Genomic DNA, 26,515 nt, shown 5'->3' with positions numbered 1-26,515 from the left:
ACCTCAGATGCTACCGCCCACTTGAATAAATATTCATTCTTATTGCTTCATTCCTTATGCCGTGGTTCAATTTTTAGCAAACTAAGTAATGGTTTCTTTAGCTTTATAACCTGTGATGCGTCCTACTGTCCAACTGTTATATTTTCAATATGGTGCATCAGTTGAACCACAATATACACATACAACGGAGCTCCCTTCTAATGCTTATGATTATTATGGTTATGATCCTCATTTCTATTTCAGCCTCTGGAGTAAGAGCCAGTTTTAAGTTGGGTTTAGGTTTCCAAAGCCATTATTCAGAGAGTAGTAACATAACCACTCAACAGAAACCACTGGAAAATACTCCCTTCTTTCCTTTTCACAAACAAATGAAACGGCAAGTGAAAACACTGCTTAGTCCAAAGGCATTATGCAAATGCCCTCCCTTGCAGAAGTAACCTCCACTACCTTCTCATCACCATGTAAATCAGGCCCCAACAACATGTTTTATTACCTTACTGAAGTCTCAAATCCTCCAAACAAAAGGAAGTGTTGCCTTAAAGTATTGTCAAGAGCACATGGAAGATCAGAGAGCACTGCCTGCCTGTAGAATGCACAGTGGGATTTGTCGTGGATTTCTACAATCCTCCCTGACTGGGACAAGTAGCTGGAGCCAGGCTGCAATAGGCTAAGTCTGGTATATATCTTCCTACAAGGATGCCCACAACTTTTACATACCACCTGATCAATAATCTGTAACTGGTATTTTAAAATACAAAAGTAAAATACTTCCTTACCAGTGTTCAGGTAGGGAAGGAGTGGAAGCCCCTAATTAATTAAAGTTGTCAAAGAACTGGAATTTTAGAAAAGGTAAATCAGAACAAAGTAAACCATATCTAGAATCTAGATTCAATGCAACTTATGGGTATGCCTAGGAATATCATAATTCACTGTTATCTTTTTAATCTCTTTTGTCTTTATTTTTTTAAGATTTGTTTATTTGAGAGACAGACAGAGCATGAGCAGCAAGGAGGAGGCAGAGGGAGAGGGAGAAGCAGAATCCCCGCTGGGCGGGGGGTCAATCCCAGGACCCTAAGATCATGACCTGAGCCAAAGGCTAGCTGACTGAGACATCCAGGCACCCCTCTCTTTTGTCTTTAGTTCAATATTTTGAAGAATTCCAAGATATTAAAGTATGGGAAAGGAAAGAATTCATTAAATTTTTCTCTTCTTTCCTGCCCCAAAGTTTACAATGTTATTCATAAAAGGCTCTGCTCAGCTCTTCATTGTACCACAAAATTGTTACCATGTAACACATAAACAAATGGGCATGTCTATGTTCCAATAAAACTTTATTTACAAAAACTTTATTACAAAAACACAACATTTTTCTGGAGATGGATCTTGGTGATGATTGCACAGCAATGTGAGTATACCACTAATGCCACTCAGCTTTACACTTAAAAATGGTTAAAATAATCAATTTTGTTATGCATATTTTACCACAATTTAAAAAAAAACACAAGATTTTGCCCACAAGCTGTTTTTTCCCCTAACTTTTAGACTAGAAATAATTTCTGTCTAAAATACTCTGTGATTCATCAAAAACTAATGATGTACTATGTGTTGGCTAATTGAATTTAAATTTAAAAAAATTAAAAATAAAATAAAACACTCTTTGATTAAATGGTTTTCCTGAAACTAAAACGCTTCCAAAACCTGATGCATAAATACTTACAAAGATAAAATTGATCTTCTACCAAAACTTTCTTTAAATATTCTGGAATATTTAGGGGCGCCTGGGTGGCTCAGTCGTTAAGCGTCTGCCTTCGGCTCAGGTCATGGTCCCAGGGTCCTGGAATCAAGTCCCACATCGGGCTCCCTGCTCAGCAGGAAGCCTGCTTCTCCCTCTCCCACTTCCCCTGCTTGTGTTCCCTCTCTCGCTGTGTTTCTCTCTGTCAAATAAATAAAATCTTTAAAATAAAATAAAATAAAATAAATATTCTAGAATGTTTAAAAGTGTTTTTAACTCTAGTGTTATAAGCAAACTAAAGTGGTGTTAGTAGATTTTCGCCTATCCCCTAACTTGGGTTGGTGTCCACATATTTAGAAGTGCATAATATATGGCAGCAAGAGGGTTGACTGCTCCAGAGGAAATGTTTTGAGTAATTAAAAGGGCACAAAGATAATCTCCTTCACTAGGCAACCTACTGTTTAACAAATTTATAAATGAAAAGGAATACAAGAAGAAAGATGTCATCTGATTATTATCAGGGATCTGGTTTTGCAATGCATTATTTATATATTTCAAATATCCAAAGCACCATGTAACTGTTTACTCCAATTTTATCCCTAATTATCTTCCGTTATTTCTAATTATTTTTTATTGTTTTTCAATTATTTCTATTTTTTCCCCAAAACCTGTATTAAGAGTTGCTTAATGTGATGGTTCTCTTCTTCGAATTTGTATTACTTTCAATAAAATGTATTATTACTTCACACTGACACTTCGCTTAACTTTCAATCTGCCCACATATACTCCGACTAAAAACAAATGCTCTTCCACGAGTTAGGTTTTGGGGGATTTTGGTATGTTTTGTTTTGCTTTTCAGTTTTAACTGTAACCCTGAAGAAAAGCCAACTAGATTCTTTTTCAGTGTAGTCAGGACTAGCTTTGCACTTCCACACCATGATTAATTTATTATTCATCTGGGACCTTCCTATTAAACCTTGTCTTCAGCCTGTGAACTTTTCTTTCAGCCTCCAACAAAGGATTTCATTGCTTTTGGAATTGAGGTGTGTCTAAGTTTTTACCTGGAAGCAAAAATGATGCAAGCGTTTCTGGTGAGACCAATCCTTGGTTTAGGGTGGGGAAGAGCTGCATAACAGACCATCTGTAGACTCCAGAAAGCAGAGACGCTACCAAAGGGCTTTTCTTAGACATCATATGCAGACAGTTGGAAGGACTGAAGCAGCAGTTTCCTTGGATTTGTCCACCAGGGAAATCAGAGAAAATGACTTGGCTCCTTTTCAGAACATCAGGGGCTCTGGCTATTTTAATGGTAAGTCCAATTTTTTTTCAAATAATTGCAACTTTCCCTGTTTCCCTCCTTGTTTGATAATACTCTATTTGATTGCTGAATCCCTCTTATAAATTCTAAAAAGAGTGAAGTGGAAATAAACGTTTTGGAATAAAATCATAAAGATTACCAATTTCCTCCTTTGGGTGGTTTTTATTTTTTTTAAAGATTTTATTTATTTATTTGACAGAGAGAGACAGCGAGAGAGGGAACACAAGCAGGGCAAGTGGGAGAGGGAGAAGCAGGCTTCCCGCCTAGCAGGGAGCCCGATGTGGGGCTTGATCCCAGGACCCTGGGACCATGACCTGAGCCGAAGGCAGACGCTTAACAACTGAGCCACCCAGGCACCCCTTGGGTGGTTTTTAAATGTTGTATTTTACATCGAAAAATAAATCAGAGAGAAATAGAATTTGAAAGTCGACATTTAGCATTTCTTTAGTTAATGAATTAAATAATCCTGATCTTAGATCTATTTTCCACAATACCTTCACTTTCTTCAAAGTAATGTTTTATTCGTCTTTCCAATACACAAACTAAAACACATGAAAGAGAACCAGGTCTATTTTCCAAGGTTACATATCTCTTAAGCATATGCTAAGAGCTGTACGTGCCTGGTCTTGATACCTGACATGCTTTTAAAATAGACCGTTGAATTAAAATCAAAGCAATGTTTGACTCTAGAGAAGTTGAAAGAGTTATTAAGAAAACTATGTTTAGCCATTATGTGCAAAAAATATCCCAACTTTGGGGGAAAAAGACATATGACATTTTAGAAGCCATTTTTTTTTTTTTTTATTCAGGAGAATAATACTTTGGTTGCTTGAGAAAGATTTATGTAATGTTATCCAAAAGAGAATTGGGACCTAAAGAGCTAAGCACTAGCCAGAATGTTACAGACTAGTTTGTTCCTTAACTATGTTGTTTTAGTGAAGGGGAAAAAAAAAAAAAAGCCACAATTTTATCAGTTACATTAGGATATCAAAATAGTGACATATACCATAAATGAATATTTTAAAAAATTCCTAATACTAATTCCCACTTCATAATAAACGGAGTTGGCCTAGGCACCAGTTTCCCTCACCTCCTCAACTAAAAAAATTGAGATGATAATTGGATTTCAAGAAGTTTCAGAGAGATAGATCTTTAGAAAGAACTTTCTAAAAATTAAAGGTGTCTAAAATTAGAATAGGCTGCCTTGTGAGCCAGAGTTTCCCAGCTTCCCCTCTCAGGACAATGTCCAAGCAGAAAATTGTTATCTTCCCTTATGCTAGAGTCTATTTTTATTAAACAATGAAACGAATTGTTTTGGTTATCTAATGAGTTTATTTGACCCAAGAATGTTGTCAAGAGAAATGAGATAGTTGTATGACGTTCCCACCTTCCCAGATGGTCATTTCCAGACTAAACCTCAGGTGGCCTGATAATCCACATGTCCAAACCAATGACCAACTCAGGAAAGGTGGCAGGGGGTGTCAGAAGGTGTCATAAGAACACAATTGGACCACACACAAGCATAGGAGAACTCTTTTCTCTGCTTTGACATAGACCATTCTCAAGTACCCCTCTGGTTCTACTAAGGGCTGTTTAAGATTGTTATACTAAAGGCTGTTTCATTCATCTTTATATCCCTAGTGCCTCCTATAATATCTCTCTTACAGTGGACTCACAGTTGTTTGAAAAATAAATAGATGAACAATTAAACAAGGCCTCTCTAAACTCTAACTTCCCACAGTGCCTCTATAATGCTGGTCATGAAGGAAATTATGAAAAGTAAGACATTTTCTTCCCCTTAGAAAAATTTTACACACACACACAAGCTATTTAAACAACAATATAACTTCATACATAATTATTAAGCTGAATGGTCCAATATGGCAGCCACTGGCCACATGTGGCTAATAACCACTTAAAATGTGGTTGGTCTAAACTGAGATGTGTTGTTAAGTATAAAATATACATCATATTTTTGAAGACTTTGTATGAAAAAAAGAATGTAAAATGTCAACTTTTATGCTGAGTACAATTAAAATTACAGTATTTTGGATATATTGGATAAAAGATATATTGTTGAAATTAATTTCACCTTTTTAAATATATGAATATTAGGGGATGCCTGGGTGGCTCAGTCAGTTAAGCACCTGCCTTCGGGCTCCTTGCTCAGTGAGGAGCCTGCTTCTCCCTCAGCCTGCAGCTTCCCCTGCTTATGCTCTCTCTCTTTCTCTGACAAATAAATAAAATCTTTAAATAAATAAATATATATATGAATATTAGAACATTTAAAATTATATATTTGGCTCGCATTTGTGGTTATTATATTTCTATCGAACAGTGCTTGTCTATTATTAATGCTGTTAGTGGAATGCAGTATCAGTCAAGAGTGAGGTCGGAAAACAAGGCTCCATGGACTAGGTGAGATTTGAGCTGTTTTCTGATTAGTATAGATGGGCCAAAGGAGGATATCCTATATCATCAGTTGTCAGACCAGCGTGAGCAAAGGAAAGCGCAATTACAGCATTTACCTAGGGGCAATGGACATACTGGTTTTGCTAGAATGACAGTTTGCACTGGACATGAGTTGGAAAGGTAGGTTAGGGTCAGATTGAAAACCATACTCCATGAAGGCTAATGGAATCCTTTTAGAAGCGGGAGCCACCCCAAGTTTTGAAATAGTGTGGTAAGGAAAAAAAAAACAAGTTTTTTAAAGGCACTGTGGAGTGAGAATGTACATCTTTTGTTGTCGAAGGGTGAGGTCTGAAAGTTGGAAGACATAATTGGAGATGTTGAATTAATTCCACCATCCTATGACCATAGGAGGCTGCCTAGAGAAGTGAGAAATGATAGCAAAGTCACAGGCTTCAGTCTATGCCTGTATGACTGACTCACTCCAGGCTTTGTTTCCTCAACTGTCATACGACAATAATCACAGTACTCTGCCTCAGTAAGAATAAAGAAGCAACATGTATGTTGGGACACCTGAGTGGCTCAGTCAGTTAAGCATCTGACTCTTGGTTTCAGCACAGGTCATGATCTCAGGTTCATGAGATCAAGCCCTGCATCGGGTTCCCCTTTCAGTGGGAAGTCTGCTTCGTTCCCACTCCCTCTGCCCCTCCCCATGCTCCCATTCTCTCTCTCTCTTTCTCTCTCTCAAATAAATAAATAAATCACTTACTAAAAAAAGCAGCAACACGTGCAAACAAGTGCTCTGGAAAATATAAAGTGCTTTGTAATACTCCTATCATTTGCAATGTTTACATTACTAATACAAGTGATTCTTGGTAACTTCTTAAAAGTCTGCCTTACTATTTTAAATGACCACCAACACCAGTTTTGATAAGTCAAGAAAGGATCTACATTTTTCTTTAGCATATCAAACTATATCTTACATTTGTATAATAGTGGGTGTGAAAAAACAACATTTTCAAACTTGGAGCATTACTCAAAATTTCAACTGTCCAGTCTTTTAATTATTTGAGAGGTGAAGGCATGGGGAACACCTGCCTATAGTCAAAGAAAACTGTAATAATTATCAGTTTCCTGTGCATGTTTGATCCATTTCACAAACACGAAATAAACATTTGGGGGGAAAATTTGTGATTGGAAAATACTTATCTTCGGAGATTTAACCTTTTTAAAATAATGTCTATCCTCCAAGGAGACCACTGTTCAGTGTTTTATAGTCCACAAAATCTGCAACACAGTTTGTCATGTAACACTTCTATTAGTACCTGGACAGTAAACTATTTAATTTCATACTTACTATATTATGTAAAAATTTACTCACTACAAAGCTAACATCAATGTTGGAAATCCAAAGATTTTTACAGCACAAAGTTTTAAAGAAATTAGTAGTGTTGGTGCAGAGAAAAAGACAGTAGTTTAAATATCAGGTTCTGCATTAGAATGTGTTCTAAACATAGCAGAACTATCTTCACCCACCTTCTTCTATAGAACATATAAAAAGTAAAATTTTAGAAAAAATAATTGTAAGTAAATGACCCCAATTTTTTCTATTGAAATGTAATTGATATACAATATACAATATCCTATTAACTTCGGGTGTGATTCAATATTTTATGCATTACAAAATGATCTCCATGATGAGTCTCAATACCATATGAAGTTCTTACAACATAACTGACTATATTCCTTATGCTGTACATTACATTCCCATGACATATTCATTTTATAACCGGAAGTCTATACCTCTTAATACCCTTCATCTATTTCACCTGTCTCCTAACCCCTCCTCTCTCTGGTAATCAACAGGTTGTTCTCTTTATCTATAAGTCTCTTTCAGTTTTATTTTGTCTGTTTATTTGTTTTGCTTTTTAGATTCCACATATAAGTGAAATCACGTGGTATTTGTCTTTGACTTATTTCACTTAGCGTAATACCTTCTAGGTACATCTTTGTTGTCACAAATAGCAAGATTTCATTCTTTTTATGGCTGAGTAATATTCCATTGTGTGTGCATGTGTGTGTGTGTCATATATACGTTATATATGTATATACCACATCTTCTTTATCCATTCATCTATTGATGGACACTTAGGTTGATTCTATAGCTTCGTTATTGTAAATAATGCTGCAATGAATATAGCAGTGCATTTATCTCTTCAAACTGATGTTTTCATTTTCCTTGGATAAATGTACGGAAATGGAATTGCTGAATCATACAGTAGTTCTATTTTTAATTTTTTGAAAAATGTCCACACTGTTTTCCATAGTAGTTGTACCAATTTATATTCCCACCAACATGAAGGTTTCCTTTTCCCCACATCCTTGCCAACTCTTGTCATTTTTTGTCTTTTTTATTACAGCCAGTCTGATGTGTGTGAGGTGTGAGATAATATCTCATGCGTTTCCCTGATGATTAGTGATGTTGAGCATCTTTTCATGCCTGTTGGCTATCTGGATGTCTTGCAAAATGTCTATTCAAACCTTCATGTTTTTTAATTGGGTTTTTTCTTATACTAAGTTGAGTCAGTTCTTTATATATTTTTTGTATTAACTCCTTATCAGATACATGACTTACAAATGTCCTCCTGCACCCAGTAAGCTGACTTTTTGTTTCACTGGTGGTTTCCTGTGCTGTGCAAAAGCTTTTTAGTTTGATGTAGTTCCACTTATTTTAGTTTTTGTTGCCCTGACCTGAGGAGACTGCTTCAAAAAAATATTGCTAAGACCAATGTCAAAGAGCTCACTGCCTATGTTTTCTTCTAGGAGTTTTATGTTTTCAGTTCTCACATTCAAGTCTTTAATCTATTTGAATTTATTTTTGTATATGATGTACATTGGTGGTCCAGTTTCATTCTTTTGCGTATAGCTGTCCAATTTTCCCCACACCATTTATGAAAGAGACTGTCTTTTCCACATTGCATATTCTTGCCTCCTTCATTATGGAGTGATTGAACATACATGTGTGGGTTTGTTTCTGGGCTCTATTCTATTCAGTTGATCTATGTGTCTGTTTTTATGCTCATACCATACTGTTTACTATAGTTGGTAGTACAGTTTGCAATCAGGGAGCGTGACAGCTCCAGCTTTGTTCTTCTTCCTCAAGATTGCTTTGGCTATTTGGGGTCTTTTGTGGTTCCATAGAAATTCCAGAATTCTTTGTTCTAGTTCTGTGAAAAATGTAAGTGGCCCAAATTTTTAACAGAAGGAACATCTTTGAGGTATCTTTCCTTCTCTTAATTGATGAAACAATCCGGCTTCCAGAAGGAACATCTTTGAGGTATCTTTCCTTCTCTTCTCCGGCTTCCAGTGCTAATAAATATGTGAAAATAAGTTTGCTCCTGAACCTCTCCAAAAGTTAAGATTCTAAATTCAGAATAAACTTTCCAAGCAATTCTGGCCAGTCCTGCCTGACTTGTCAAGAAGGATTTACTTCCAAGCAAATGTCAAGAAAGATGTAATTACATCTACCAATTACCACTCCCACTTGCTTAATACCTGAAACTGGTTTCCATTTGGAGCCAGAACACTTAGTGTCCCATGTGGTTTCTCATAAACCTCTTAGCCTTTGGCTCTTCCTTTCCAGTTAAGTCAGTCTGATAGCCTAAGGTAAGGGTTTGTTTTGGGAAGTTCATCACAAGAAAATTATATGGGCAACTGGTTACTATCCATAATTACACTATAAATAATTTAATGCATCTAATATGCACACTTTTCTTACTTTGGCCACTGCACAGTTGGCTAGACTAAACACTGCACAACTCCAGGAGACACATTCACATAAACTACAATGTGAACAGTACCCCCTGAAGTTGTGCAAGGAGGAACTCAAACAACTATACAGTGGAACACTGGTTCTTGACTCTTCCTGATGCTCAAGAAAGAGAAAGTTCTTATGTGCCTTGATGGGAATAATAATTATAAAAGGTCACGTCATGGTAAAATGACTCTCTTACACCTTTTATTAAAGTTTGGTGACTGTGCTCTCTTCGGCAGCACATATATTAAAGTCTGGTGACAGAAATGATTAACACTTGGTAAGCACCTACTATGGACTAGGGCTCATCTATGTGCTTTAGACTTACTAATTCATTTAATCCTCACAATAAACCTATAAAGTAAGTAGAATTATTATCCCTATTTTACAGATGAGGAAACTGAAAGATTAAGTAATGTTCTCAAGTTATGCAACCAGTAAATGGTGAGACTGGGATATAAATTCAAGATTCAAGATCTGGTGTCCAATTTTATATTACTACACTTGACTGTATCTTACACAGCATTTAAAATAAGCATTTGAGAATATCCAATTTGTTGAGAATATGAGATATTGAGAATATGTTCATTCTCCATAGTTTAGAATTTGTCCTTTCTTTGCTTCCCAGGAAAACAGAAATTATGCCTTAATGTCTATTAGAAGAATCCTTCTCCGTGGGGCTAGTGCAAACATGATTCATATTTTCTGGATGACTCTTTCCAGTTTTCCTGTAAAGGGAAGGGTGCCTGGCCCAACCCTCCCCTCATGTATAGCTGAGTCGTCCTTACAAAGTGAGAAATTAGTGCAATTTACGACAGTGCTCAGGCCTTCTCTCCCAAGTAACTCATGATAATGTTTAATGAAGAGAAGCGAAGCTGTAAAATCACTTTGAGACATGTTATAACCATATGCAATGGTCCCTTTGCACGACAATTTGCAGACCCTTTGAAATAAGGATTTCAATGGAATTTTTAGAATGCAAGGGTCCTGGCATCCTATATCTGTTGTAGTTACTTCTTTGGTTCAGAGTTCTACCTGCCTCTTTATTATAGCCTTCCGAAGTAAACAATGTAATAAATCTACATGTTTTCAGCAGTAACCTCCACCGTTGCCAGGAAGAAATCTAAATTGACTATCATATGACTTTCTTTCTACCACTAGTTTTTTCTATTTATTTATGCCAACTTTGGCTAAAATCTAATGATGATGTACACACTTTGGAGTCAGGCTGCAAAGGTTCAAATCCTGGCTCAACTAGGGCTGTTGGGGGAGGCAAAGTACTCATTGTCTCCTGGCTCCATTTCTTCATCCATGAAATAGACTATAATAATAGTATCTCCATCAGCTGGCTACTATAAGTATTAAACGAGATAATAAATATAAATAGCAACTGACACAAAAACCATAATAAACTTTAATTACTAATATTACTCTAATTCTTTTTCTTCTGATTTATTTTTCACAACCTTTTCCTTACCAGATTGTCTTCACATCAGATAATCGGCAGGTCAGCAAATATTTGTTAAATATCTGCTGGGGAAAAAGTTATGACAATTGCGAGAAAAAAATAACAGAAACACTGATCCAGAAAGTTTACAATTCTCTTGGCTTAACATCATAATGTACATAAAACAATGAGAAATAGTAAATCATGGTAAACCCTTATGGGTTAAACTGCATGGTACAAAACACGTGTTGAAAAAACTCAGAAGAGAAGACACCAGTAAGGACAGTTTCGTGGCAATTGTTGGAACTTGAACTGATTATAAAGGATGAGCAATATTTAAGTGGGTAAAGGGGAGATATCACCTTACCAGTTAGAATGGCTAAAATCAAAATGACAAGTAATAAAAAGTGTTGGCAAAGATGTGGGGGGAAAAAACCCTTGTACACTGTTGGTGGGAATTGAAATTGGTACAGCCTCTATGGAAAACAGTATGGAGGTTCCTCAAAAAATTAAAAACAGAATTACCATATGATCCAATAATTCCACTAGTGGATATTTACCCAAAGAAAACAAAACACGACCATGCATCCCTATACTTACTTCTGCATTGTTTATAACAGCCAAGATATGGAAGCAACCTAAGGGTCCATCTACAGATGAATGGATAAGGAAGATGTAATGGAATATTATGCAGCCATAAAAAGGCTGAGATCATGACATCTGAGACAACATGGATGGACTTAGAGGGTATTATGCTAAGCGAAATAAGTCAGACTGAAAAAGCCCAATACCATATGATTCCACTCATAAGTGGAATCCAAAAGAAAAAGAAAAGGAAAGGAAAGGACAAACAAAAAGTAGAATCAGACCTATCAATACAGAGAACAAACTGATGGTTGCCAGAGGAGAGAATGGTGGGGGGTTGAGCAAAATGAGTGAAGGGGGGGTGGAAGATACAGGCTTCCAGGTATGGAATGAATAAGTCACAGGAATAGAAGGCACAGCATAAGGAATAGTCAGTAATATTTTAATAGCAATGTAACAAGACACATGGCAGCTACACCTGTGGTGAACATAGCATAATGCATAAACTTGTCAAATCACTAAGTTGTACACCTGAAACTAATATAACATTGTGTGTCAACTATACTCAAATTAAAAAAAAAAAATGCATTCCAAGTAGGAAACAAGATGGAAAGCGACACAAATGAAGATCCCATATGTTCTTGAGAAAGTAAAGAACCTAGACTGCCTGACTTCATTTTATCCTCATTTAATTTTTTCAGATCAGTGAAAATTAAGCTCAACATTTAAAGTGAAATAACAGGTTAGGGATTAGCAGGTCCATGTCCCACATAAACAGTACTTGTGATTGGAATAACGTATCCCCAACTTTTATGTTCCACTCTCTAGACCCGACTAGTTCTATTCTATCCTCTCCACTGTCAGACAACTAAGAAAGTGCAGCTAACTAATAGCTTATCACAATGATGCTCACCACTGTTTCCCAAAGCAATATCTCCCATGGTTCTTAGAAAGTCTTTATGGAACAGCCAAGTAAAATATGTCTGGTTGCTGCAAAACTGGCTGTTAGGCACAGTTTTGCATAATTCAGTAGATTCTTTTGTATACCATTAAAACTCTGTAGTCAGATTAAAAAACTGGAAGAACTTATTTATATTGAGAGTATTTTCTTTTTCCTGAGAGGATTTTACCCTTTGAATACTGCTTCCCCAAATTCACTTCTTTTGAAATAGAAACAAGCTACAATATGAACAGGATTATCTTATGCAATTACTTATTTGAAGAATTCACTTTTAACTTGACTTTATTTAAATGCCTACAGGTGCTCATATTGGTTCATGGAGAACTGCGAATCGAGGTAAAGTATGAAAAAGTTTTTTGTAACTAAAATAATAGTTCAGTTCAAAAAATTAAAGTTGTATTGGGGAAAAATAAATATTTTTTAATGTTTAAAACTATTAAATAATTGTGAAAATAAAATTAAAACTAACCCAATTTTAAATACCAAGAATGTATAAATGTCATTATTATACTTCATCTCATGCATTCTTTCTTCTTATTTTAAACAAATCAACAGCTTTTTAGTAAACAGGTCCTATGTGCCCAGAGCAGTGAGATATTGTGGAATATATAAAGGAAATATAAAATATGATTCAATGACAATATTAAAAATCATATGGTTCTGTAATTATTTTAAATATTTAATGTTCCTTCTTTGCTTGACAAAGTGTGAGGTCAAGCAAAGTAGACATTCAACAGTCCTAGATACCATGAAACACAAGGGCCTCTCAACCTAGGTGTTGATAAGCAATACTCAAAGCAAAAATTTCCAGCAATGCACATAATAAAATGGGATACCTTTTCACATAAGACAAAGGGTCAACACGGAGAAGATGATACTGCAGTACAAGGCAAAAGGAGATACAAGCGTGAATGGGTGAAATTTGCAAAACCCTGCAGAGAAAGAGAAGACAACTCGAAAAGAAATCCAATTGCCAAAGTAAGTCATATCAGCAGGGGCAAGGTGAGGTTTTAGAATAAATGTAATAGATGTAAATTAAAATGATATGGCAACTCCATTTATCAAAATGTAGACTGGGGAATGCACAGAACAAATAACCTAGGATCTTCAACCAAAAAAATACAATAATAATAATAATAATAATATAGAGTGAGATGAAGGAACTATGGCTTCTAGAGTAATAAAAAATAATTAAGAGACAGGTGAACCAACTTCAATGAATACGCCTTAGTTAGATCTGGATTCTAGCAAACAAATAGAAAAAAATATATGGGTAAGACAATAAGATAAGTGGTTGGGGGTCCATGTATTCATAATGATTAAAACTGGGTGATGAGATATATCAGGTTCATTATACTAACCTAACTTTATATATATTTGAAATTTTCCATATTAAAAAGCTTGAAAATTATAATAAAAATAAAATAATAATAAATAATGAGCAATTTATTTTAATAATTATTTTTTTAAAGATTTTATTTATTTATTTGAGAGAAAGAATGAGAGAGAGAGAGCACATGAGAGAGGGGAGGGTCGGAGGGAGAAGCAGACTCCCTGCTGAGCAGGGAGCCCGATGTGGGACTCGATCCCGCGACTCCAGGATCATGACCTGAGCCGAAGGCAGTCGCTTAACCAACTGAGCCACCCAGGCGCCCCTATTTTAATAATTATTTTTAACACTTACTGTATAATCCCTTTCCCCTTTTTCTCTCCAGCTTCCCCTACTTAAACTAAAATAAATGTCTTTTTCAAAAAAATGTTCTCTGTTAAGGAAAAGAGCATCCAGAAGTAGTCTTGTCAATATTAAGTATCCACAACCTTCTCTCAACATTTTAACATCACCATGGTGGCCATAACCTGGGCAAACATTCTAGAGCCAAAATGATTAATGCGTATTGGTCCATGCTGGTCAATAGAAGCAACAGTTTGAAATACCTCACATTCCCAGTATTCATTAAGGCAAAAGTAACCATCACAGGGTCAGAAAGAGTGAATAAAATAAACAGAAGACTTAAGACTACAAAGGTAGAGACAAGGGGAAGGAAAAGGTCTGATTGATGATCATATTCACATTTTGGGTATTTGGGGCTGCAGATTACTTCAGATTTCCAAGCAACCCAGAAAATTACCTACCGAATTTCTGGAATGGGAATTGATCAACCCCCTTTTGGAATCTTTGTTGTTGACAAAAATACTGGAGAAATTAACATAACAGCCATAGTTGATCGTGAGGAAACTCCAAGCTTCCTGGTAAGTTTGTGTCCTCAAGATTGGGCACCCTTGTTTGTGCCCAGTGGCTTTACAATGTGATACTCTTCTACTGGTTAATTTAGAAGAAAGATCAGTGCACGAATCAATCTACCAACAAATAACAATTTTCGGCATTCTTTTAAAGAGTCTTCACTTACAGTTGTGCCCCTGAAGGAATATACCACGAGGGTGCAGGAGTAGGCATTGAAATCCAACAGGCATCCTGAAAGAGCATCACCCTTTTTGTACCATAAGACAGTACCAGCCTGGAAGAAGGGGCAGCTTGCCTAACAGGCCTGCCCAGTGTGGGCACCTTTTCTTCCTTTATCTACTTTTTGGGGAAACATTTTCCTTCTGTGCACAAAAAGTCTGTACATGCTAGTAGAGCCTTATTTCTACAAGTTTTAGTAATATGCAAACTGAGTCTGTAGAGTAATAAATAACAATTCCCTCCTTTTTCCAGATCACGTGTTATGCTCTAAATGCCCTAGGACAAAATGTAGAGAAACCACTTATATTAACAGTTAAAATTTTAGATGTCAATGACAATCCTCCAGTATTTTCACAAAGTATATTCATGGGTGAAATTGAAGAAAATAGTGCTTCAAGTAAGTCTTTTACATTATCTACCACTTCTAATTTTTTTTTATTTTAAAATACAGGTATCACTATAGTATATCATTTTTAGAAGCTAATTTATTCTCCTAGTTTTATCAGTAGTTTTGCAGAAAATTCATCCAAATAACCTGGGTCTTCCTTTCTAATATTTGTACTTGAGCTAATTATCCACTGCCATTGCATTTCTAGGTCATGGTCCTGTTATCAAGTCAATAGTATCTTACTCTCTATATATAAGTCACATGAGTACCTGGTAGTCATAAAACTAAAGGGGTGGCCTTAGGTAGCCTGGGTGCATCAGCTAGACTTTTTTAGATTATAAAGGACAGAGACACACTCAATTACTTGGATAATTTGGGGAAAAGGGAGAATGACAATGCCACCCATCAAGGGAAGAAATAAAGACAGAAAATAGTCTCAACTCCAACACAACCAAGGCTTAAGGACAACAGGAAGATTTTTACAGAAGGCAGCACAGTTCCACCTGATTAAGAGACAAGTAAGAGATGTTGCAAATGACATGTAATTCATGTTTGTGCATAACAGACAGATTTAAGATTTTAAAAAACAAAGGTCAATTTGAAATTGTATTGAATATTTAATGTGAAAAGAATGCCAATTCTTACATAATCTTTAATGAGCTTCTTCTGTATTTCTAGACTCACTGGTGATGATATTAAATGCCACAGACGCAGATGAACCAAACCACTTGAACTCTAAAATTGCCTTCAAAATTGTCTCTCAGGAACCTGCAGGCATACCCATGTTCCTCCTAAGCAGACACACTGGGGAAGTCCGTACTTTAACCAATTCTCTTGATCGAGAGGTAAAGCAACGCACTTGGGAACATTCAATAATAAGATTTGATTGTAAGAAAGCTGAGAGAGGTGACCCCATTTTACCTGAGAATGAAAGGAGGAAGGAAAAGAAGTTCTCCATACTCAACTGGGCCAATCTAGGGAAACTGTTTACATTTCAGTATGATTCTGGTGGGGTGAGAGGTGTACCTGAGAACTGTACAATCAATTGTACCCTAAACAAACAAGTATCAGCATATCAGTGGGAGGTCAAGTGGAGAGCAAAAGAAAGCATCGAGGCATACATAGACAAAGCCTGAACTGTGACTAATTCCTTATTTGGTGGAGGAAAAGGAAATTTCTCAGACAATGGAAGAAATTTCTCTCTGGAATAAAGCCTTCTCTGATGTTACACTTTTTCTACTAACCAGTTTTAATGTTACCCTTGCTTCCAGAACGCTAAAGAATTCTCTTTTTCTCTTCCCCATTGTCCTACCACCATAACTACCATCCCCACCACCACCATTTTATCACTCTACAATACCCTGTCAGACTTTATATTACTTCTATGCAAATGATCCTCCAAAAAGACCAATAGGAAAGCTCTGTAAGTAAACTTCCCTCAAATAAGCATCCCATCATCCTCACTGCCCGTTTTTGCTCCAAGTGTACTTTCTTGCCCTAAGAAGCTCACAAAAAAAGAAACCTGGTCTAGCCCCATAAAAATGTGTCCAACTATCCAGGACCCCAGATGCCTCCTCTAGGCTGGACAATGAACAACTCATATGATCCTTCTAGAGAAGAATATTTTCACCTCTTTACCCATAGGAAGCAGGTAGTTGTTATTTGTATTCCTGGCACTGGAGATTAATTATTTTTCTTTATTTTTCTCCAAATTTAGCAAGTTAGCAGCTATCGTCTGGTTGTGAGTGGTGCCGACAAAGATGGAGAAGGACTATCAACTCAATGTGAATGTAGTATCAAAGTGAAAGATGTTAATGATAATTTCCCAATGTTCAGAGAATCTCAGGTACACCCTGCCTTCCTTGAAGAATAATTTATATATGTATTTTTTAGCTTATATTTTGCCATTCTAATTTAGTATTTGCCTGTTCCTGGCTTCTATTTAAGTTTTCTGCACTTCTCTTAAAAAAAAAATAAGCTTTTGTCAAATATAAGAATTTAGTGACTAGCAAGAGGCAACACATAATTTGAGAATTAATGGTTAATGCTATTCAGAATAAAATATAACCTCTTTAGATAAAACCTGACAATAACTCTCAAATTCTGCTTCTCTCCTTTTAAGTACTCAGCACATATTGAGGAAAATACTTTAAATTCTGAGTTGCTTCGATTTCAAGTTATAGATTGGGATGAAGAATTCACAGATAATTGGCTTGCAGTGTATTTCTTTACCTCTGGAAATGAAGGGAATTGGTTTGAAATACAAACTGATCCCAGAACTAATGAAGGCATCCTGAAGGTGGTTAAGGTAAAGCCTATTTCCCTTCCATGGTAAAAATATTCCATATTGGCCCAAACTATCATTTCTACAAATAAACTTTATTCACTTATTCATAATAATACCACTTCTTTACAGAAAACTTAGAAAATACATAGAAGTAGATAGAATTTTTCAAAGACACACAGATAGCCCCACTACCTAAGGACAGCTTTTTCAAACATGTTGATTTATTTCCTTCCAAGCTACCCTACTTTCTATAGTAAACACAAATACACTAATATACATATATTTATAGGTGTGCTTGCTTTAAGCACAAGAATGTAAAACACATTTCTCAATCTCATTTACTCTCTACAACTGAAGTTAGGAAAAGGTAAGAATACATGATATTGCGGCTTGTGAAACTGTCATGTTGCTTTAAGTGAATTTAGTTACAGTCATAAGGGGGGGAATGCAACTATTTGAAAATGGGAATGTATAATTAAATCTGCAGTATAAGGGGCGCCTGGGTGACTCAGTCATTAAGTGTCTGTCTTCGGCTCAGGTCATGATCCCAGGGTCCTGGGATCGAGTCCCACATCGGGCTCCCTGCTCAGCGGGAAGCCTGCTTCTCCCTCTCCCACTCCCCCTGCTTGTGTTCCCTCTCTCGCTGTGTCTCTCTCTGTCAAATAAATAAAAATCTTAAAAAAAAAAATCTGCAATATAAAAAAGAGGAATTGAGTAATCCTTGCATTTAACATGCATGGCTATAACAGACACTCCCCCATACACAGAATCCTATCTGGAATAACATAAGGATATTTCTGCCTGGACCCTGTATAGACTAGAAAAAATAACCACTACTTGAAGACATTCTTTGGCACAGGACACTGGACTATACGCAACCTTCTTTCTTTATTTCCTTGACTCCAGCTGAGTGACAGACCCATAATATCCCCTTAACAAGGAAATTGCTCGAATCCCCGATTGCTGGAAGCTATGCGAGCAGTCCCTATTACTCTGCTTTTCAGAGAGAAGGCTATAACCATCACTTGCAAGGGTGTGTTATAAACTCCCAGCAATCCCTGAAAATGAAGCCTTCCCTCTCTCCTGTCTTGGTGTCATCTAGTCTTCCAAACTAGCAACCAGGGCCTTATCCTTTAATCATAACATTTCCTCACAACAAACAGTCATCCAATTCTGCCCTGGAAACTGTCCTTAAAGTCTAGCCCTGGTCTTCCTTTCTATGGCCTGTGGTCTACTGGGCCTTGCCCCCTTGCTCCTAGATGACTATAATCTCTCCTGACGGCTGTCCTTACCTCCTCTTTCTACTTCCCTACATCCTCCTACTGCCACCAGGCTACTGCCATGTTTTCCTTAAAACCAGTGGGGATTACTCTGTTCTTTAAAACCTTCCTTTCCTTGTTCTCCACTGGCTGTGAAAGTGGCCCTCCAGTCTTATTGCTCATTTGCATCCCCAGCAACTTTTCCTCACCAGTGGGAATATAGGAACTATTGGTTCAGCTGGTCTGTGGGGAAGTCCAGGCAATGGCAGGTCTTAATGGCTCCACAGAGAGCTCTAATTGCAGCCAGGATTGATGACTAGCTGCCGGCCTTGAAGATGACCTTCAGTCTCCTCAGAACTATAGACAAGGCCTCTCCCCATCTGCAGCCAGCGCCCTACCACCTTCTGTAACTCTGGGCATTTGCAAATGTTTCACCTCTGCCTGAAAAACTCCTCCTCATCCTTTGACACTCAGCTCACTTGAAACCTCTCAGAAGGTTTCCTAACTGAATATACTGTGGGACTAAATTTGTGCAGTCTTCACAACGATCTGATGAGGTAAAGTTTTGTGGTTTTTTTCAGAAGTGAAAATTTGAGAATCAGAGAAATTAAATATTGTGCCATAAGTCACACAAGCTACTAGGCAGCAGAACCAGGATTCAAGCCATGCTACCATAGCAAACTTGTACCACACAGCCTAAAGTCACTATAATGATGTTTTAGTAGTCTAAAGAGAGGTCTGCTGTTTTGTAAATATCGGTTACCAAGCTGAGGTCTTATGAATTAAGAATTTTAAGGGTTTCTCCACCTCAATATTACAATGATTTCTGAAGCTGTCTTGCTATATAGAAATAAAAGGGGCCATTCATAGCATGGGACATAGAGTTCTCTTGTTCTGTTCTGGGTTTGCTGGATTGTATCTCTGTGATACTTCTTTCCTTCCAATTTTATTTTATTTTTTTACTCTAGGCTCTAGATTATGAACAACTACAAAATGTACAACTTGGTATTGCTGTCAAAAACAAAGCTGAATTTCACCAATCAGTAATTTCTCAGTATCGAGTGCAGTCAACCCCAGTCATGATTCAAGTAGTCAACGTGAAAGAAGGAATTGCATTCCGTCCTGCTTCCAAGACATTTACTGTGCAGAAAGGCATAAGTAGTAAAAAACTGGTCAATTATGTTCTGGGAACATATCCAGCTATTGATGAGGACACTAACAAAGCTGCCTCATATGTCAAGTAAGACTGTTTTTATATTATTCCTTGATGTGGTTTTAATTTATAAGCTACTACAAAATAATACCTAAACTATTATATGCCATGAATACAAAGAGACACAAAGTGGCCAACTCAAGGAACTGTCTAACTCAAGAAGAGACTTACAGCCAAATCACTGGAAGATAACCTAAGCATAAGTTAAAGTGAAAACTAAGAGAAGAATGCCTTAGCCTATGGAGAGAAATCAGGAAAAGATCTCACAGAAACTTTCAGTTGAGTTTAAAAAGAGTAGTTCAGCAGAAGACCAATCAGATAAAACAGCATATACAAAACATATATGCCCCAAAACATAAGAACACCATGCAATGTAGACGCTGTAAGAGCAAGAAAACAATTATTTTATAGCACAAAGTAGAAAATTGAAAAACCAGGCTAATACTTAAGGATTATGAAATACTGCTTGTCCATGCTAATATGCTAATTTTCTGACATTGTTTATAAGAGTATATTTTGATGTCTTAAATTAACTATAAATACATTAAATATAAAATGAGTTATTTTCATTAAATAGGTAAACATTCCATATTTGAAGGAAAACAACTTTTTCTGTCATAAAACAGGTATATCATGGGACGTAATGATGGTGGTTTACTATTCATTGATTCAAAAACTGCTCAAATCAAATTTGTCAAAAACATCGATCGGGATTCTACTTTCATAGTTAACAAGACAATCACAGCTGAGGTTCTGGCCATAGATGGTAAGAAAAATATTTCAAAATGGGGTGTCTGGCTGGCTCACTCAGTAGAGCATGCAACTCTTGATCTTGGGGCCGTGAGTTCGAGTCCCACACTGGGCATAGAGATTACTTAAAAAATAAAAATCTTAGGGGTGCCTGGGTGGCTCAGTTGGTTGGGCATCTGCTTTCGGCTCAGGTCATGATCCCAGGTCCTGGGATCAAGCCCCACATAGGGCTCCCTGCGGGGAGAAGCCTGCATCTCCCTCTCCCTCTGCCTGTCACTCCCCCTTCTTGTTCTCTCTTTCTCTGTCAAATAAATAAATAAATAAATAAATAAATAAATAAATAAATATCTTTAAAAATATACTTCTATCGTTTTTAGAGAAATGTTAACTCCAATTGGCATTTCTTTATGAATAGATGATTTTGATTATTTAACATATTACCTTTATCACTACATAAAGACTTATCTTGGGGCCTTGGGTCTCAAATCTGAGGCAGCTGAACCCAGAAGACTGAGCATTCCAACTTTTCATGGAGTTTGTAGTACCAGTGATTCTGTGTTCAGTCCCTGTGGTCTGCTGTGTTGAGGCAGAAATTTTGAGACCCACAGGAATTTCTGTGTTTGAGGGGATGGATAAAAATTGATAGAGAAGGCCTGTCAGGAAAGCTCAACTCAAATGTGAGGTGCCTTGGTGAGTTACTTATAAAGTGAGTCACTTACAGAGACCTCATGTGACCAGACCACTGAACAATAAAATCTTCTGGAATGTTTCAAAAATAATATTCATTGGGTACTTTGTGTTTCATCAAGTATAAATTAATTTATGCTCAAGCAATAAGTAAACAAGAAAATAAAACAAAAGAATAAAAACCAAAAATCATATCACCTGGGAAAAGAGCAAAAAGCACTAAGGGAAACAACAGAAAGTATTCATAATCTTATCACTGAGAAATTTTTACTTTATTGCTTTATTGTTTTTGATTGTCAACATTGAAAAAATTTTCTTCAGTAAACTTTTGTATCTTGGATAGTAAAAATCAGTCATTGTTTATTCCAAATACTTTAGCTCAAGCTTTAGAAGAAAAAATCTTTCACACAGTGCGGGGTTCACACAGTAGGATACATTTAAGAAAACTATTGTTTTTATGTTGATTTCATTTGTAATCAGTGAATTCATCACCTTACAGGTCTTGGTTCCAAGCATATTAAACTAATAGCCAATGCTACTAATTAGAGATACCAGCCAAGTTGGCAAATTTAAATTTGCTTTTTACAAGATGTGGAAATTAAATGACATCTTTTTACTTGTAAGAATAATGAATATAATTTCTCATGAGAAGACACACTAAGTTGGCTGCATGCAAGAGACATTTATTTTTTTTAAGATTTTATTTATTTATTTGACAGAGAGAAACACAGCGAGAGAGGGAACACAAGCAGGGGGAGTGGGAGAGGGAGAAGCAGGCTTCCCACCAAGCAGGGAGCCCAATGCGGGGCCCGATCCCAGGACCCTGGGATCATGACCTGAGCCGAAGGCAGACACTTAACGACTGAGCCACCCAGGCGCCCATGCAAGAGACATTTAAAAGGTTTTTTGGGGGTACAACATATTCCGTATATTTCTTTAATTCTAAAATGTTATTCTTACAGAAAACACAGGTAAAACTTCTACAGGCACCGTATATGTTGAAGTACCTGGTTTTAATGAAAATTGTCCGACAATCGTCCTTGAAAAGAAAACAATTTGTAGTTCACAACCTTCTGTGGTAGTCTCAGCTAGAGCACTAGACAATAAATATACTGGCCCCTACACATTTTCTCTGGAGGAGCAACCGCTAAAATTGCCAGTTGTATGGAGTATCACAACACTCAATGGTGAGTAACGGTAAACTTGCTTCCGTAAATGAAAAAGTTGCTGCTTCTTTATACTTCCAGAGGGATAAAAGGACTCATTTGGGAACAAGTCTCTTCCAAGAATAATTGAAAAAACTCTTGCAATGAAGATGTGGTCCTAGCCTCATGAATTTCTTCTCTCTTCAGAAGAGGAATGATATGATATGTTTGTACTATTTAATATTTTGTTTTTTATGTGCAATCTAATTGTTTTGTATTTTTAATGTCTTATTTCTACCTCCACAACACACCATAAAAAGAATAGAGTCAGCGACCAATTTTATTGCAGAGCTGTTTAAATTTCTAAATATATAAACTTTTCCTAACTGGGCAGACTGTGAACGGATATGAAGTACTGGATGGGTTGCCCGCTCAAGGCTCATAGGAAGTGGTACTTAGTCTGTCACTAGTTAGGAATCTTGACAGCATGGCGGACTAAAATTCCCATTAGCCCATTAGCCAGTGGGAAAGAGTTCATCCATCCTTCCTTTTCTTCTAACCTTTATCATGCTAATTTTACATGTTTTATGTTTTCTAGTAGTCTCCTAGAAATAGCCATTGGACTTAATAAGAATCTTCTCATATTTCTCTGGTTCTTTGTTGAACCAATCTTGCTTCCCTCCATGAATGTGTTCTATGGTTCCCTAGTCATAGGTATCAGCCATTGCTAGAGTCACCAAAGGGATCTTGTTCTCCATGGCCTTCTTTCTGAGGGCCTTATTGATCTTGGTGTTAAGTCCCTAGTTCCAAAGTATTCATGTAGCTTTTGGATCCAAATGGGTTTACCAGCACATGCACAATGAAAAGGCTGCAAAAGAAACATCAGAAAGAGACAGGACCCAGCACTAGACATACGTGCTTGAGTGAGGCTGGACAAGGCAACAGTGGTTGGACTGAGTGCATAAGGCATAATATCAAAGGGCAGGGTCAAGAGTGATTCAGTTGACACAACTCTGCAGCTTACAAGAACTGTTACTGGAGTCCACTTAGAAAGGCACAACATAGCAATGGAGAATGATCAATGTTCATGAGTTAGATAGGCAACAGGCCCTCACCTCAGAGAATCCCATACAACTGGCTTTTGAGCACATGGAATGAACACTATCAACAACAGCTGAGGTAGTGGAAGCCAACTAGAAGTTCAGTCTTGATAAGTCAAGCACAAAAACATGGATTCAGAGGGAAGGCATATGTCCAGAGGGCCACACAGAGTCCAGGGAGTTGGCGCAGACATAGAAGAGATTGGTTAAGCCCCAGGAGAGGGGGGGCCCTGATATTGAAATGTTACCTGCCTCCCATCATCCTTCAGGGGAAAAATCAGGGTAGTAGTGAGTCTTCATGGGAAGCAATAACAGGCCCATCTGGGGCAGAAAGAAGGACAAGGAGGAAGTGCAACCTGATTTACCCAACTGAACCCCTTATCACTCTTAGAACTGCTCCAACCTCACCTTACTATCAGCCTCCCTATCTGTGACAATGATGCTTAAGGCAACCCTGGGTCTGTTAACAAAAATAAGTAGTTTTAAGAGCAAAAGACACCTTGTCCTGCTGTTGATTTGTGTGACTGTTTGTCTTCAGCTACTTCCGCACTCCTAAATGCCCCACAGCTGCTATCTCTTGGAACGCACAACATCGCCCTCACTGTTACTGACAGTCAGGACAGACAGTGCGAGACACCAGAGAGCCTGACTCTGGAAGTCTGCCAGTGTGACAACAGGGACACCTGTAGAACTCCCAGTGATAATGAAGACCCTGATCGCATAGGTGGAAAGAGATCATCAGTGAGGCTGGGGCCTGCCGCCATCGGCCTGCTACTCCTTGGTCTTTTGCTGTTGCTCTGTGAGTATGCCAAACCTAACTTCTGTTTCTGATGGGAAATCAGCCTTTGCGGAGGCCTTCAGGGGATGCTATCTCTGCAATGTACAACCATCCCTTAACTGTGTTATGGGCAAAGGTGGGGGTAACATTTTCAGGAAAAACTGGAAATGTTGAAAGTTAATGTGTCACTTGCCAGCAATCTATATTCATAATACAACAAAGCAAGTCATATATATGTTAGACGGAAGACAGCACAGGAGAATCAACAAGAAAAAAGTTAAAGCATGAACACTTTCTACACACTACCAGTAATGTTCATCATCAAAATAATGCCTTTACCCATAAAGAAGTCCATAGACATAAAATAGAAAAAGAACCCCTGCCAAATAAATCTAGGGGAAAATATAAAGGATATATAGGCTTTGAGCTTTATAATGAACATTAATATATCATAGGCTCTGAAAAGTTATTGCTTAATCCAGCACTTTCTGAAAATAGCTGACCACTATATATACACCCTCTTAAAGGCTTTCACTTAATAAGATTAAGCTTACTGAACACATTTAGGGAAACTACACACATATTGTATTTTTCAGCAAAAGTAAAATTTATTCAATGGATAAATTTCTTAAAAGTTTCAATTAAATTAAAATCTTGTGAATCAAATAGTATTTTTAATGTAATAGGTCTCTATTTAAAGGAAATTCATGGCAAATTCTTATATAAATAAGAAAAATCCTTGATAAATTCACATTCATTTCCCAAATTTATTATAGAACTGTAGGCTTTTAGAATTAAAATGATTGTTCATGATAAACAAGTCTACTCCAGCCCCTTCACTTAATTTTTTTTTTAATTTGGGAAATATTTTTAAACCACAAAGTGCAGAAAATTACATGACAAGCACACACATAACCATCACTCAGATTTAACAGATCTTAATATTTGCCATATCTTTTCAGATCTCTTTTTTTAAAAAAGAAGTTGATATCCATACATCTAGTGGCCTCCCACACATGCCATATATTCTTCTTCTGCCTTCCCCAAAAGTGTTTACTATTCTGCAGTTAACATACATCATTCCATTTCACAGCTTGAAATCGACTCACCTTTCAGTTTTTCAATATCATATTAGTCAATATTAAAACCAAAAGATTTTTCAGGTACATAGATGTGAGTCTTGACACAAGCAGCCAGCTGGGAAGGGAACCTGATTCTGGTTTTCACATAGTTCACAGACTTATGCGTGTCTAACTCTATGGAAAAAAAAACTATACCATGATGCAGCTATAATAGAAATGAATACAAAGTGGTATTATGGAGACTTTGTGAAGTAAGAGAATCAATCATCAATTTGAGCCTTGGAAAATGAGTAGGATATAGAAAGCACAAAAAAAGGGAAATGTGTTGCCAAAGGGTAACAGCATGAGCCAAACCCAGAAAATGCTTTGCATGCTTTAGGAATCACACCTCCCTGCTAATGCAGGGAGATTGTGGACAGTCAAGGAGATGAAACTGGAGAATGCACTGGTACCAATTTGAAAGGACTTACGTACATATGTTATGGTATTTGTGCTTTAAGCTCTGAGAAAAAAGAGTTGCTGAAAGTATCTAAATAAAAGCCTCCCATGTTCATATTTGTGTTTTAGAAAGATAACATCGGCAGCGCTGTGTACTGTAAATCAGAAAGGAAATAACAGTTAGGAGGTTATTCTACTAGTTTTAAAGAGAGATAAAAGCCAGATTTAGACATGAGACGAAAGGAATTGATAAGTGTGTGAGGCATTACATGGAGAAAATTTGGAGACTAAGGAATATGAAGAGTGGATAAGAAATCCAGATGAACCATTCAATTCCGTTGTCACTTAAACCATTAAATGAAATTGAAAACATTAGATGAAGCACAGATACACAGGGTGGCAGTGATGAGTTTCATTTTGAAATACTGACTTTTAGGGTGTAGATATATCCCAGAGGCAAGCCATTGTACATTTGGGATTTTGGCTCAGGATGGCAATCAGAGAAAGTACACCATGTTATTCCCACAATCATATTTGCTTCCTGTGCTCCTACCATTTGAAAACATGCCATGTTTTGATTTTTGTACAGGATAAAACATACATTTTTCAGTCTGTAGAAATGCACTCAACACTTCGAAAAACTTTTTCTGGATACATATAT

The 26,515-nt window shown here is 37.0% G+C and overlaps 1 protein-coding gene and 1 long non-coding RNA gene across 2 annotated transcripts in view; one reads left to right on the top strand and one right to left on the bottom strand.

Moving 5' to 3' along the window:
• LOC141373745 (uncharacterized) overlaps positions 1 to 26,515 on the bottom strand; it is a 147,157-nt gene that overhangs the window by 98,649 nt on the left and 21,993 nt on the right. The gene's annotated exons all lie outside the window — the stretch shown is intronic.
• The window catches only part of DSG3 (desmoglein 3), a 49,796-nt gene that overhangs the window by 17,528 nt on the left and 5,753 nt on the right, over positions 1 to 26,515 (top strand). The window contains exons 2-12 of the mRNA XM_073898538.1: positions 12,567 to 12,602; positions 13,116 to 13,244; positions 14,361 to 14,516; positions 14,980 to 15,124; positions 15,794 to 15,960; positions 16,833 to 16,961; positions 17,238 to 17,423; positions 19,630 to 19,901; positions 20,501 to 20,640; positions 22,274 to 22,498; positions 24,095 to 24,355. Of these exons, the coding sequence (XP_073754639.1) occupies positions 12,567 to 12,602; positions 13,116 to 13,244; positions 14,361 to 14,516; positions 14,980 to 15,124; positions 15,794 to 15,960; positions 16,833 to 16,961; positions 17,238 to 17,423; positions 19,630 to 19,901; positions 20,501 to 20,640; positions 22,274 to 22,498; positions 24,095 to 24,355 (1,846 nt within the window). The remainder of the gene's footprint in view (positions 1 to 12,566; positions 12,603 to 13,115; positions 13,245 to 14,360; positions 14,517 to 14,979; positions 15,125 to 15,793; positions 15,961 to 16,832; positions 16,962 to 17,237; positions 17,424 to 19,629; positions 19,902 to 20,500; positions 20,641 to 22,273; positions 22,499 to 24,094; positions 24,356 to 26,515) is intronic.

This window comes from Callorhinus ursinus, unplaced genomic scaffold (assembly GCF_003265705.2).
Source record: "Callorhinus ursinus isolate GAN/ISIS: 27379988/994484 unplaced genomic scaffold, GSC_fseal_2.0 scaffold11, whole genome shotgun sequence".
NCBI lineage: Eukaryota > Metazoa > Chordata > Mammalia > Carnivora > Otariidae > Callorhinus > Callorhinus ursinus.
This window is presented reverse-complemented; position numbering and strand designations above follow the sequence as displayed.